Source organism: Pogona vitticeps, chromosome 3 (genome assembly GCF_051106095.1).
Source record: "Pogona vitticeps strain Pit_001003342236 chromosome 3, PviZW2.1, whole genome shotgun sequence".
NCBI classification, from domain to species: Eukaryota; Metazoa; Chordata; class Lepidosauria; order Squamata; family Agamidae; genus Pogona; species Pogona vitticeps.
The window spans coordinates 203,387,534-203,401,550 of NC_135785.1; the positions used below are offsets into that span (position 1 = coordinate 203,387,534).

General features: G+C 39.9%; 1 protein-coding gene across 1 annotated transcript in view; it reads left to right on the forward strand.

Moving 5' to 3' along the window:
* Positions 1-968: 968 nt before the first annotated feature.
* Positions 969-14,017, forward strand: part of RCAN1 (regulator of calcineurin 1) — a 35,284-nt gene continuing 22,235 nt past the window's right edge. Inside the window, exon 1 of the mRNA XM_020789327.3 lies at positions 969-1,366. Coding sequence (XP_020644986.2) covers positions 1,097-1,366 — 270 coding nt within the window. The 5' untranslated portion in view covers positions 969-1,096. The remainder of the gene's footprint in view (positions 1,367-14,017) is intronic.

Consider the following 14,017-nt stretch of genomic DNA (forward strand, 5'->3'; position numbering starts at 1 on the left):
AGGGAAATCCTTGTCACAAGAGGCCAGGCAGGCCCCACCTTTGCTGTCCTTCCATTAGTGACTGGCTGCCTGAGTGGAATTGTTAAATAGATTGTTGTGCCTCACTGCTTTGAATATGTTTTTGGTGTTGTTTTTGTTTACCCTGTTGTAGTGTAGTGTGACTCTAGTATCTGTATACTTACTGTTTTTAGCTTAAAATATTGTCTTGAGTCCTTGAGTCCTTTTTAAGGAGAAAGGCAGGGGAAAATAAATAAATAAATAAATAAATAAATAAATAAATAAATAAATAAATAAATAAATAAACAAATAAATAAATAAATAAATAAATAAATAAATAAATAAATAAATAAATAAATAAATAAATAAATAAATAAATAAATAAATATCACCTCTCCAGTATTGTGGTGTACAGTATGTGTTTCTTTTGAAAACATGATCCTTAAAATCATCCCTAAAAGAACTTTATTTTAAACTGATATTCCATTTAATGCTTCTTGCTTGCAGCTGCCACCTGTCAAGCAATCCTGTCCTGGTATCTTTAAAAATCCCCTATCGTATTTATCTGTAAAAGTGGTAAGTTATCTTGTTTTCTTTTCTTTTCTGGGAAAAGGCCTCGGAACCCAACTGCCATTTTACAAGTACATGCACTGCCTAGAATAAATGTATTGTTCTAGATATTATTAAACTTATAATTTACAACGCTGACGGAAAAACTTTGCTTGGGTTGGGTAAGGAGGTCCTTGCGGGCAATACACGAAAAAAACGGAACGCGAAGCGGCAATGTGGGCACTGCCCTGATCCAAGATGGTCGCCGCAGAACCACGACACTTCAAGACGGGTCACCTGTTGAATGGGGAACCGAGGTTTTTGATTGGTTCGTGCTGGGACCTCCAGTCGTCGAGCGTTCAGCCTCAGCCGTGAGGGGGAAAGAGTTAACTGGAGCCGGCCCGGGGGGGGGGGGAGGGGAGGGGGTGACGCTGCCTCACTCCCGTGTCTTGTCTGTTGCTTCCTCGCTCAACGCCTCAGCCGGGCCAGAGAGCCAGGGCGCTCCGGGCGGGTCGAGTTACCACCCCCGTCTCCTCCCCCTCAGCCCGGCATGGAGGAACGGGGGGGCGGCAGGAAGAGACTGGAGAGGCGCTGCGAAGGCGAAGAGCGTGAAAGGGCAGCGACCACCGCGGCAGAGGAAGCGGCGGCGACGACAGCCGTTACGACACCCCAAGGCAGGAAGGAGGCTGAGGAGGAGCTTCAGGACCTGGACTGGAGCTTCGTCGACATGGAGACGACGATGTCGCTGCACGACCTGCCCAACGCGCTTATCGCTTGCAACCTGCCTTTGGCCGTCTTCTTCGCCGATGGGCCCTGCAGGGTGGGTGAGAGCCAAGCGGGCGGCCGGGGGGGTGGTGGTGGCAGGGCCTGGTAAGCGGGTGGGGGTCGGTTATGGGGGGGGGGAGAGAGAGCCAAGCGCACGGCTAAGCCGGCCCGAGAAAGCAGGCGAGAGCCAGGGCTCTCGGGGAAAACCAGGCCCCGCCTGCTCCCGAGGAAGGCCCCTCAGGAGGTAAACATGGCTAACGAGCGAGAGCAAGAAGCCAGGCTCCCGCTATTAAGAGTCGAGCCAGCAGGAATCCGGTGGACCTGCAGCCTTGTGGAAAAAGAAGTGGCAACAGGGTGCAAAGGCGGACACACACTCTTTTACAGAAGTGTTTTAGTTATTTATGCCTTTTCCTGGGCGTCAGGATCTGAAGACCTTTGTCGGGCTTCCTTGAAAGCAGGAAGACTGACCATGCTTATCCCTAGGCATGGCTTGGTATGTTTAAAGGAGCATGGATGTGTCATCCTCAGTTTACCTTTTCCTGGGATTGTTGTTGTTTAGTCGTGTGTGACTCTTTGTGACCCCATGGACCAGAGCACGCCAGGCCCTCCTGTCTTCCACTGCCTCCTGGAGTTGGGTCAAATTCATGTTGGTAGCTTCGATGACACTGTCCAACCATTTCGTCCTCTGTTGTCCCCTTCTCCTCTTGGCTTCACATTTTCCCAACATCAGGGTCTTCTCATGAGATGGCCAAAGTATGGGAGCCTCAGCTTCAGGATCTGTCCTTCCAGTGAGCACTCAGGCTTGATTTCCTTCAGAACGGGTAGGTTCGTTCTCCTTGCAGTCCAGGAGACTCTCAAGAGTCTCCTCCAGCACCACAATTCAAAAACATCAATTCTTCAGCAGTTGGCCTTCTTTATTGTCCAGCTCTCACTTCTATACGTCACTACTGGAAAAACTATAGCTTTGACTATTCGGACCTTTGTCGGCAAGGTGATGTCTCTGCTTTTTAAGATGTTGTCTAGGTTTGTCATCACTTTGCTCCCAAGAAGCAGGTGTCTTTTAATTTCGTGGCTGCTGTCACCAACTGCAGTGATCATGGAGCCCAGGAAAATAAAATCTGTAAATGCCTCCATATCTTCCCCTATTTCCCAGGAGGTGATGGGGCCAGTGGCCATGATCTTAGTTTTTTTTATGTTGAGCTTCAGACCATTTTTTGCCCTCTCCTCTTTCACCCTCATTATGAGGTTCTTTAATTCCTCCTCACTTTCTGCCATCAGAGTGGTATCGTCTGCATATCGGAGGTTGTTGATATTTCTTCCGGCAATCTTAATCCCAGTTTGGGATTCATCCAGTCCAGCCTTTTGCATGGTGTATTCTGCATATAAATTAAATAAGCATATAAACATAAGTTAAATATTATTCCTGGGATTACCCTTTTTTTAAAAAAAAGCACATTTTTTGCATTTACGTATTTTAATTTCTTGGGCATATGCCTTGCACCAAGGTGCCAATCCTCAGCATTTATGTTAATGGTATTAGACAGAAAGATTATCAGCTCCTGTTATTGCTTGGGGTTAGTTTGTCTGTTTACAGTGCAGTCCTATGCAAGACTCCTAGAAATAAGGCATGTTAACTTCATTGGTTCAGTTACTCACTGAAATAGGATTGCAGCTCTGGAGACCTTCCTCATCATCTCCTCTGTGCCATCAGCCATTTGTTATGTCCAAATGCACCATAAATCCTGATAAGTGATATTGTAGTTGATCATGCTGCATTTGAAAGATGCAAATGGACTTGCATATTTTCAGGAGTCAGACTCCTATGAATCAGGGCAATGGCACAGTGATTTCCCCTGCCCCTCATATTAGGCACTGCAACCAGTTATGTCCCCAATTTTTCATCCAGTGCATGATCAGGCATGAGAAAGTGAGCATGGAGGGGGGGCATGGAGAGTACTTACACAATGTCTCTTATATGAACATGTAAGCAAACAGGATTGTAGCCAGGTGATGTTAGGGTATATAAACAAAATGTTTAAACTGGGGGTTTGGATGTGACATGTTACTATTAAAACACCATTTATACTGATGATGCTATAACAATAACAAATATGGGAGGGGGAGAATTAGTGGAAGCATAATCATATACTTGCTTTTTCCTCATACCATAGTATCCGAAGTAATTTTATCATCTCTCCATCTGTAGTCAGACTCTCCTTGGAAACAGGAAGCCTAATGCTGTTACATTTTATTTGTCCACCCTCCTTCTTCTTGTAACCACTGGAGCTATTTTAGAATACATCTCTGAGATGTAGGGGACAGGAAAAAGTACTATTTTTAATCATATACTTTAGAGGTGGAAAGGAAAGAGTATTATTTCTAGCCACGTGATTTGACATTGCAAGGGATGTGTGCATGTATATGCTTTATGAACCATTAGGTCACTTCTGACTTATGCAACCCCCATGAATCAATAGTTTCCTGCCTTTAATAGTACAGTTCAGATCTTGTAGGAGCTTGAAGACAAAGAATAACATGGCTAAGAGCAAGTAGGAATCAGTCTGTTTAATGTCAAGCCTTCCTTTGCTCCTACCGTTGTCAACTTTTCCTAACATTAATGTATTTTTCAGTGAGTCTTATTTTCTCATAATGTACCCAAATACAGTTAATAGTTTCTATAGCTCCAGACTTAGCTAGCCCACTTCTGAGGCTATTCAATACATTGAAGAAATACAAAACTGCATTTCCAAGCATACTTGTTTGTTGGTTGGTTTTTTTAATTATTAATTTTATAGTCTTTCTTTAAATATTTGCCGCTGTGATTTCATCAGGTCCGACAGTCTACTTTAATTACATTCTCTTTTACAAAATAATCTAGATGATACAAATACGATTTTTACTCATTTGCCTAGGATTCATTGGGCAAAATTCTGGGCGTAACTTTTTGCAAGCGTAATCTGATTCAGACAGGAGAAACATTGAATTAAAACTAATTCAAGTCCTGAGCTTGGTAGCAGCAATCCAGCAGTGATATTTTTCTGTCAAAAACTCTCCCCATCCCCACCCTCCTACCAAGGTGCCCAAGGCTCCCAAAGACTTCCCCAGCTTTGGAACCTAAATGATGGGTAGGGAGTTTTTATTAGTTTTAATTCAGTGTTCTGGTGCCTACTTCAGGTTATAGCAATACCAAAGTCACACAACAGAATTTTGCCCTTTGTCTTTTGTGGAGAAATATCACCATCTTTTGCCTGGCAATTTCTCATCATGCAGCACACTATATTTATTGATAGGAAAAAGGAGTTACTGGTCCACATAGTACATGATGGACACAAATCTCTTGGACAACTGCTCATACTACTTGACTTTTCCGTCTCTGAACACACACACACAAGGACAGCTGTTTTGTAATTTTTTAAAAGAATGCTAGTGGTTGTATATTGTGATAGAGTTGACTAGTACTTTAGGGCTTATTTTAAAAATGTTTTTAAAAACTCAACATGACTAACTTTGTTCTGTCATTTCAAGAACCTTTACCTGACAAAGTTTTTTTTTCTTGTGTGATTCTGTATGGAAAACAGGCAGCACCTCAGTACACCTCTAAATGTTTATATATTTTTTTATCTTTTGATCTTCAACTCTGCTGCAGAAAGCACAAGATTGCTAATCTCCAAAGGGGTATGTGTGTTGCCTTCTATGTGGCTAGTTTATTCTACCATGGTTTTTCAAGATCACTTTAAAAATTGATATTGCCCTGCTTCTGTGTTCTTGATAGAAACTTTGTGAAGTAATAAAATAAAGACCTGCCTATACAGTGTAAGCACGTGCCTACCCACAGGTATAACACCCTGGTTTGAAGTAAATATGTTGAAGGGCTGAAGTTTAGCAAGGAATCCTTGCCCTTGGGTCTTCTGTCTAGAGCTGGTTATAATAGGTTAAGAGCATTTTTTTACCACTGAGGTGGTACACATCTGCCCTCAATGCCCAGAACAAGTTTTGTTGTCATGGGTCTACTGCTAGTAGTGTTTCTGTCAGCAAGGTAGAATCCTGAAATGATTTTTGAATCTGATCCTGAATTGGGTCCTGTCAGCTTTGTTAGTCTGAGGCCAGCAGAGTGGATCCTCACCTCTGGAACAACTTGCCTGTGGAGATCCGCCTGGCTCCCTCTCTGGGTGTCTTCAGAAGCAAACTCAAGACCTGGCTATTTGGGCAGGTTTTCCCTCCTGCTGTATCTTAAATTCACATCTTACCATCTTGGACTTATAGTGCATGTTTATTGGTTTAACTGTTTTTAAATTTGTAATGCCGCCCAGAGTAGACCTTTGGTCTAGATGGGTGGGGTAGAAATCCAATAAAATGTTGTAAGCCACCCAGAGACCTTCAGGTAGTATGGGCGGCATATAAGTTAAATAAATAAATAAATAAATAAATAAATAAATAAATAAATAAATAAATAAATAAATAAATAAATAAATAAATAAATAAATAAATGTAAATCATATTGATGTAAATCATGTTTTAATTTTTTTAAAAAAGAATTAGTTTTGATTATTTAAATTAACATTTTGATTTTTTAATTTAAATTATTATTTAAATTAATTTGATTTAGGAAAAAAACATTGATTTTTATGCAGCCTTGAGACCATTGAAGTCAACAAGAGGACACTAAGAAACAAACACTGGGGGGAAAGCTGTAGGAACCAGCATTTGCTCTCTGGGTTAGTGTGAATCAGCAAGGCTTTGGAAGTATAAGGTTGTCTGCCGCTTAATTCCTCTCTACCTCACATAACCTCACTATGTCATTTGTATATTCTAGCTTTTTGTACATTCAAGCATTAAGAAAGACCACAGACTATCAAACTGAATACAGTAGCTACCTTCTCTTTAACATAACTGCTTGTGTGAAGTGTGAACTCCTCAGCTTCTTCTGAATTCATACGCATCCCCAGAAGATCCTATGCAGCTATATGAGAATGGTGTTGGTGCTATTGTACTTTTAAGGCCAATGTTAAAAATACCTGAGCTAATGCCTGGGATGCAAAGGGTCAAGTGAGATCACGAAGGAGTGAATACAATGCAATTTCACATTGCTGCTTTTGAAAGGCTTTGTCTTGTAAATGAGTTGCTGTAGTTCAGGAAACTAATTTAGAGTCCTATAAATTCACAAAATTATTTTCATTGTTCCTTATTTCTTAACTCTTATGCGTGTAAAGGGTTTGATACTGTTTAAATATTACACAAATATGATGCTTTATTTGCAAATATTGGGTGAAGTCCTGTTGCTTAGTGTAGTAAGTTGCACTAGAGTAGGCCCAGAGTTGACTCACGAAATTTCCACTGATTCAGTGGGCCTACTCTAGTGCAGAGGGATTTCAGGAATTACATTCAAGACATCAAAGTGAAACTGCCTGGATTAGCCACAAGGGGGTGAAGTAGCACCACTTAATTCTTTGTGAGCTTTCTCTGGAACAAAAACAAGAGATTTTAAAACTCTGGCAAATTTGAATAGCTACATAATAAATTTCATATCTCACAGATTCCTTGATGGCCAGAGTGGGGCAAGACTCTGCAAAAACCATCTCCCTGCTTTTGTTCTTAGAGAGACTTGGATACCACCATTTTTCAGAGAGAATATTATATTAGTTGGTTGAAAGGAACAAAAAGTTTTGATGCTTTAAAATATTAACTGATTTATTGTAAAATAAGCTTTTGTGACTGAACAAGAATCTGTGTCTTTTTATCTGATATCTGAGTTACAGTTCATGAAGTAAATATTTTAAGGTTGCTCATTACTTGCCATTTTTAATGTACAAAATGTTTTTGTGGTCAGCAGATTTGTAATATTATCAATTTACTTGTGAAGAATTGTTATTATATGAGTGTTTATGTATCAGAAGTATCCACAGTTGAAAAGTATTCTGTTGCTTAAACACAGAGTAGAAGGGAAACACTCTGCTCCTGCATGCTCCCCACTGTGAGCTTGTTCTTGCAGCAGTTGGTAGGTACCAGGCCAATGCAAAACAATGCCCTCAGGTCTCATCCCTGAAGGACACCATTTTAATTATTGTCACTGTAATGATCATGAGTAATAATTAAAAATGATATTTGGATAACCTCTTTGAAAACTGATAATCACCATTACACAATAGCTAAAATGTTCAATGTAACACATTATATCAAATCTCTGCTTATCATGAATTCTTAAGGATTCAGGAGGTGGTGTGGGAGGATGCCTGTTCAATTTCTTTGCCATTGGTCTGTGTGGTCCATAGTGGTCAGTTTTATTTCCTATTTTGTTTGCTATCTGCATGAAGCCAGTAGGGGAAACTGTTCAGTTTGGGAGTTTGGTGCCATCAGTTTGCCGATAACACCCAACTCTGTTTCTCCTTTCCAACAAACCCAAAGAAGCTTTTCTTATCCAAAACTGGTGTCTAGCATCAGTAATGGACTGGACAAGGCTAACAAATTGAAACTTACTCCAGATAAGACAAAAGTGCAGCTTCTCATTGGTAAGGCAGATCAAGGAATCAACTTGCATTGGCTTTACACTCCCCATGAGAACAGTAGTTGACAGACAACTTGAGTGTACTCCTGGATTCAGCCTTGAGTCTGGATGCCCAGGTTTCAGTGGTAGCCAGCTGTGCCTTTTCCTGATGATGTATGATCTGGTTACAACAATAATATGCCTTAGTTACATCTTGTTTGATTATGTGCTCTAGGTGGGGCAAGTTTTGATAATTGGTACTAAATGCTGCAGCTAGGTTCCTAACTGGATCTATATTATATAGGGAGCATGTAACTCCTATGTTGAAACAAACACTGGCTCCTGGTTTGTTTCCAAATCCAATTCAAAGTGCTGTAGGGCTCTATACAGTTTCAGTCCACAGTTTCTTAAAGAATTTCCCACATAAGTCCCAAGAATGTTAAGATAATCAGTGGATTAGTCCTACCACCTTCACACGTTCACCTGATTGAGGGTTCAGGAGAGGGTTTTTTCAGTGGCTGTTCCCAGAGTATGAAGTGTCCTTCCTCAAGAAGTTGGTTTGGCCTCCTCCTTGCTATCCTTCCACTGGCAGGCAAAAGCATTCCTTTTTAAACAGGCATTAAGCATTTAAATTTTGATATTATATGGGTGATAGTCATTGCATTTTAATAGTTATATCTGTTCTAATAATGTTGTAATAGGTTTTGGTTCTTGTTGGGTTAATAATTTTAAATGATTTATTTAGTGGCTGAAATCCAGCAACATAAGGGTATACTGCAACAGCCTGAGAATGTCATCAGATGCGGCTGTATTTTTGTTTACTAAAAAAATTCCTGTCCAATGCCTGAAGGTTCATGGGATTTCTTAGGAGGCCTTTGATAGTCAGGAAGCCTTTGGGGACAGTGGGATGGGGAGGAGTCTTAAACAGATGAAAATTCCTGCCACCTGTCTTGCCATGCCCCCCCCCCCCCCCGGAACCAGCAGTGGTGATTTTCAATCATTTAAGGCTTCATTCCCCCTTTGTAGTAATCAGGGGTAGCCCAGAAGTGTTTGCAAATTATGAATATCAGGCAAACAAGAACTTTCCATTTTTAAAAACTTCTCTTTGTATCTGTCTGTTTTCTTACGTTTTTGCTTTCTGAAGAGCAATAAGAGTGGTTCCCTGCCTTTAAGTTTGTGATTCTTTGTTAATGGAGTGTTTTGAAAATGTCCTTTAAAAAAAAAGATATACCCACTTATTTATTTTTCTGTTGAAGAGAAATTGGAAAATATCACTTCTCTCAAGCACCTGAAAGAGAAATGTTTGCAAATTAAAGTTAAGAGTAGCATTAGCAGCTTGGAAGTACTGTGGAGAAGAAAGGAAAGGAAAGCAGCAAATACAATGATTTTAAATTAGACATTTGGTAAACAAGACTGCCCCTCTCCCTTGGTCTATCAAGAGATAGATTTTTCCCCCTTTCAATATATTTTCCTGTGTCTCATCATATGAGGAGGTGGATGTAGTCATGTGAAGTGAAATTGGGTAAATGACAGGAGAACTGAGGAAACTGACCTCATGAATCATTAACATTTCCTGGAATTTACTCCTTTTTTTTTTTTTTTTAAGGAAACCAATTATTTATAGCCTTGCATTTTGCATGATTCTAAGTTTCCACTGATGCTTTAAGGAGATTATTCCTTTTAATCCTTTGTTACTGTGTAACAGCTAGTTTGTAGCAGCCCTTCCCTGTGGTATCATATGACAATTTATGTTAAAGGTCATTCTGCAGTTAGTTGTGTATTGGGAGGCTCTGCCTCTCTAGATTTATAAGCATTTTTAGTATCTGTTAAATTTTAAAAAACTGACAGTACTGTATTGAAAGAATAGAACCTTAACTAGTTTTTGCAGTCTCAGTTGACAACTGTAAAAGGGAAGGGGGACCCATAAGTATTCAACAGGACCTTAAACGTTCTGGAGTACAATTAATGAACAAATACATCATTACACTGTTCAAATGGTTGGATTTCCACACTGACTTCCAGCAGCTAGTTCAGTAGTTCAGATTATTTTTACATTACCCATCTTTAATTTAAGAAGGAAACACAGATATCATCTCTGACTTGCTTCAGACCCTTTCTTAGACGATATTTTCTCCTTGGTATTTTTGACATAGCTTTCTAATTTCATTTCCTTGCTGTAACTAAGTCTGCAACTGAGCCTCAGCATATGAACTGAAATGATCCCTTTTGCTTCTTTGTTTTTGTTGTGTGCAGCCAAGTCGCTCTGAAGTTATGGCAACCCATGAATGAATGATCTCCGAAATGACCTGTCCTCAGCAACCCTGCTCACAAGCCTGTGGCTTCCTTTAGGGAGTTAATCCATCTCATATTTGGATTTTTTCCCCTGCTGTCTTCAACGTTTCCCAGCATTATTGTCACTTCCCATAATGTGCCTAAAGTAATGTTCCAACATTTTTGTCTTTTGAGATAGTTCAGGCTTGATTTGATCTAGAACCCACTTATTTGTCTTTCTGGCAGTCCAGGGTATCCACAGAGCTCTCCTCCAGCACATTTCAAACAAATCTTTTTTTCCTTTCAGCTTTCTTTAGTGTCCAGCTTTTACACCTGTACATGGTGACTGAATATATGATAGTGTGGATGATCTTGGTCTTGGTATCCAGTGGCACATCCTTACACTTGATTTGTTCCAATTCCTTCATTACTGCCCTTCCTAATCTCAGGCTTCTTCTGATTTATTGACTGCAGTCTCCATTTGATTGAACCAAGTTAAACAAAATCTCTATTTCAATTCCTTCATTTGCAACATTGAAGTTGTGTAGTTCTTTTGTAGTCATGATTTTGGTTTTCTTCAACTGCAGTCTTGGTTTGGCAGTTTCTTTTTTTACTTTCCCTAAAAGTTGTTTAATCATTACTGCCTTCTGCCAGTGAGATGGTGTCATCTGCACATCTTAAGTATTTCTTTCACCAATTTTCAATCCTCCTTCATCTGAATCTGACTTTCCATATGATATATCCAGTGTACATATTAAATGGATAAGGGAATAAAATTGGCCCTTGTCTTACACTTTTTCCTGTGGGAAACTGTTTTGTCTCTCCATGTTTGTCCTAATAGTAGCTTCTTGTCCACAATATAGGTTATGTTTCAGGACAATCAAGTACTGAATCACACCTGTTTCTTTCAGAACAACACATAGTTTCTCACGATCCACACAGTTAAAGGCTTTGCTATATCTATAAAGCATAGACTGATCTTTTTTCTGAAAATCTTTGGTGCTCTCCAGTAGTCAGCATATATTTACAATATGATCTTAAGTGCCTTTTTGAAATCCTGAACATCAGGCATTTCTTGCTCCATATAAGGCAAAAGCTTGTGTTGCAACACCTTGAGCATTACTTTACTTGCATGGGAAATTAAAGCAATTGTCCTATATTTACTAAATTCTTTTAAATGTCCTTTCTTAGAGACTGGAATGTATATTGAACATTTCCAGTCTGTGGGCCATTGTTTTGTTTTCCATATTTGTTGGAATATTCTTGTTATGATTTTAACAGATTCAGTATCCATGGCTTGAAATCATTCTATTGGTACTCCATATAACCCATGTGATTTACTTCTTCCAAATGCTTTCAGAGCAACTTTCACTTCACTTTCTAGAAGTGCAGGTTCTTCATCACAGATTCCTCTCAAGGAGTTTGTCATTCATTTTTCTCTTCTATGTAGGTCTTCAATATATGTTTTTACATTCTCTGTATTTTCTCCTAGTCCAGCAATGGCAAACTTATAGCATGCGTGCCACAACTGGCACACGGAGGCCTTTCTGCTGGCATGCAAGCCATAGGTCGCCAGATCGCTACTCCCCCCCCCCCCCCATGCAGCCAAACCTCAGCCGGTGCTGGCTCTTTGGCAGGCAGATCCGGAACAACTGGTGCTGGCAACAGAGGGGTCTTGAGGCACCTCCGTGCCGGGATTCCCCCTTCCACTGCCACTTCCGGTTCTGGATCCACCACTTTTGGTTCTGGGTCCTCACTTCCGGTTCCAGGTCCGCTCGCTGTTTTTTCCCCCAGTTTGGGCATGCGAGCCCAAAAAGGTTTGCCACTACTGTCCTAGTCAGATAGTGTGCTTCCTTGTTGGTTATTCAGCATTCCTAATCTAGCCTAAATTTTCCTTGACTTTTCTGATATTCTGGAAAATATTTCTTGTTTTTCCCTTTTTGTTGTTCTCTATTGCTTTGCACTGTTTATTATAATACTGTATTTTTCCGTTTATAAGACGACCTGATGTATAAGATGACCCCCTCTTTTCTAACCCCAAATTTGAAAAATTGATCCCTGCTTTTCCCTTCCTTTTGCTAAGCACCATGATTTAGCAAAAGGAAGGGAAAAGTAGGGATCAAAGGACTGCACAATCACTGAGCCCACAACCAGTGGTGGAGGCACCAGGAGGAGGAGGAGGAGACTGAGGCAAAGAAGCAGCCAGGCTCAGCCATCTTTCGCTGCTGCCCATTGACTGCTGCCACTGCTGACCATTTGCAAGGAGACAATTGCTGGAGGGGGTGATCGGGTGGCACTGGCAGCAGTTAATGGGCAGCCACACTCGGTCGCCTCTCACTGCTGCCCATTGACTGCCACCACCCGATCACAAGGAGACAATCGCTGGAGGGGGCAACCAGGCAACGCCAGCAGCAGTCAATGGGCAGCCATGAGAGGCGGCCGAGCCTGGCTGCTTCTTTGCCTCAGTCCCCGCCTCCTACTGCTGCCTTCTATGTATAAAACAACCCTCAATTTTTTCTCTAATTATTTTAGGAAAAGGTGTCATTTTATACAGTACAGTAGTTATTTTTGACTCTGTATGACAGTAACTGAAAAACTGCATTCAGGGTTCTGACTCTGTTTCTACTACCTTTTGCTTTTCACCTGTCCTTTACAATTTTAAGTATTTCTTCTGTCGATCATTAAGGCTTTCCTTTCTTTTTTTTCATCAGGAATTGCCTTTTTGCTTTCTTCTCTAATAATATATCTGATTTCAAACCACAGTTTTTATGGTTCACAGTCAATTGAGTTTAATAATACACACCTGTTCCTTACATGGACTTTACCCTCACCAGGAATGTTGTCATATTTTGATACTATGATTCTTTTAGTGTTCTTTTTTAGCTTTACTCTAATGTTGGATATTAACAATTCATGATCAATACCAAAATCTAGTCTTGTTTTGGCAGAGAGAATACAGCTTATCCATGTCCTGCTTCCAGTTATAGTCTTTGATTTCTATATTGACCATCTGGTGGTTCCCACATCTAAGCTGTATGTTTGGTTGCTTGAAACATATATTTTCATTAAACAAATAGTTGGCTTTGCAGAATGCTATGAGTCATTCTGCTTCATTTCTGTCCCCTAGGCCAAATTTTCCAACAATATTTGTTTCTGTTTTGTTCCCTACCTTTGTGTTCCACTCAGCTATGATTATAAATATATCTTGTTTTGGTGTGTGATCAGTTTCCTTTTAGAGGGTGTAAAAAAAACAACAACAGTAAACCACCAGGGTATACACTAGGTTTCTAGGGCAACTAACTGATCATAAGGAATGGGTGTAATGATAACAATACTTCAGTCTTTAGATTGACTAGCTTTGAAAGATTTGTTATTTACCTATATTTGAAACAAGCTGGACATCTAGCAGATATAAATATCCAGTTTGACTGCATATTCTTAAAATAAATGTTTCTTTTGCCCTTCATGGGATTGAGAACAGTCTCTGTGAAGTTTTCCAGGTTGTGAATCACCTATGGAAAATGCTATTCAGAGTTTTTGTATTTTTTAATATCAGGAAACAGTGTGACTTTCCATAGCTTTATGATGTAATTATGTGGCACAATTAGAAAGAGCTGCATACATTTATTGGCCAACCCTTCAAATTTGCTCATACTTTTCCTACAAATCACTCTTGGTTGCAATCTCCCATGCTTAATTCTTTCCTGAAATGGGAAGCTTTTATGGATATAAAAGGAAAACGTTCATAAACTCTTTTTTTGCTAAAACTTAGGAAAATTACATGCAAGTTATTTTTAAGAAACTGAATGGGGAAAATTTGGAAAGATGTTTTGCACACATCTAACATAATGGACTTACTATTCCACATGGCATGATATAGTAAGCTACATCATTGACTCTTGCGCTCACTCATTTTTTAAAAGCTGAAATGTATTAAAAATATTTCTGAAATTT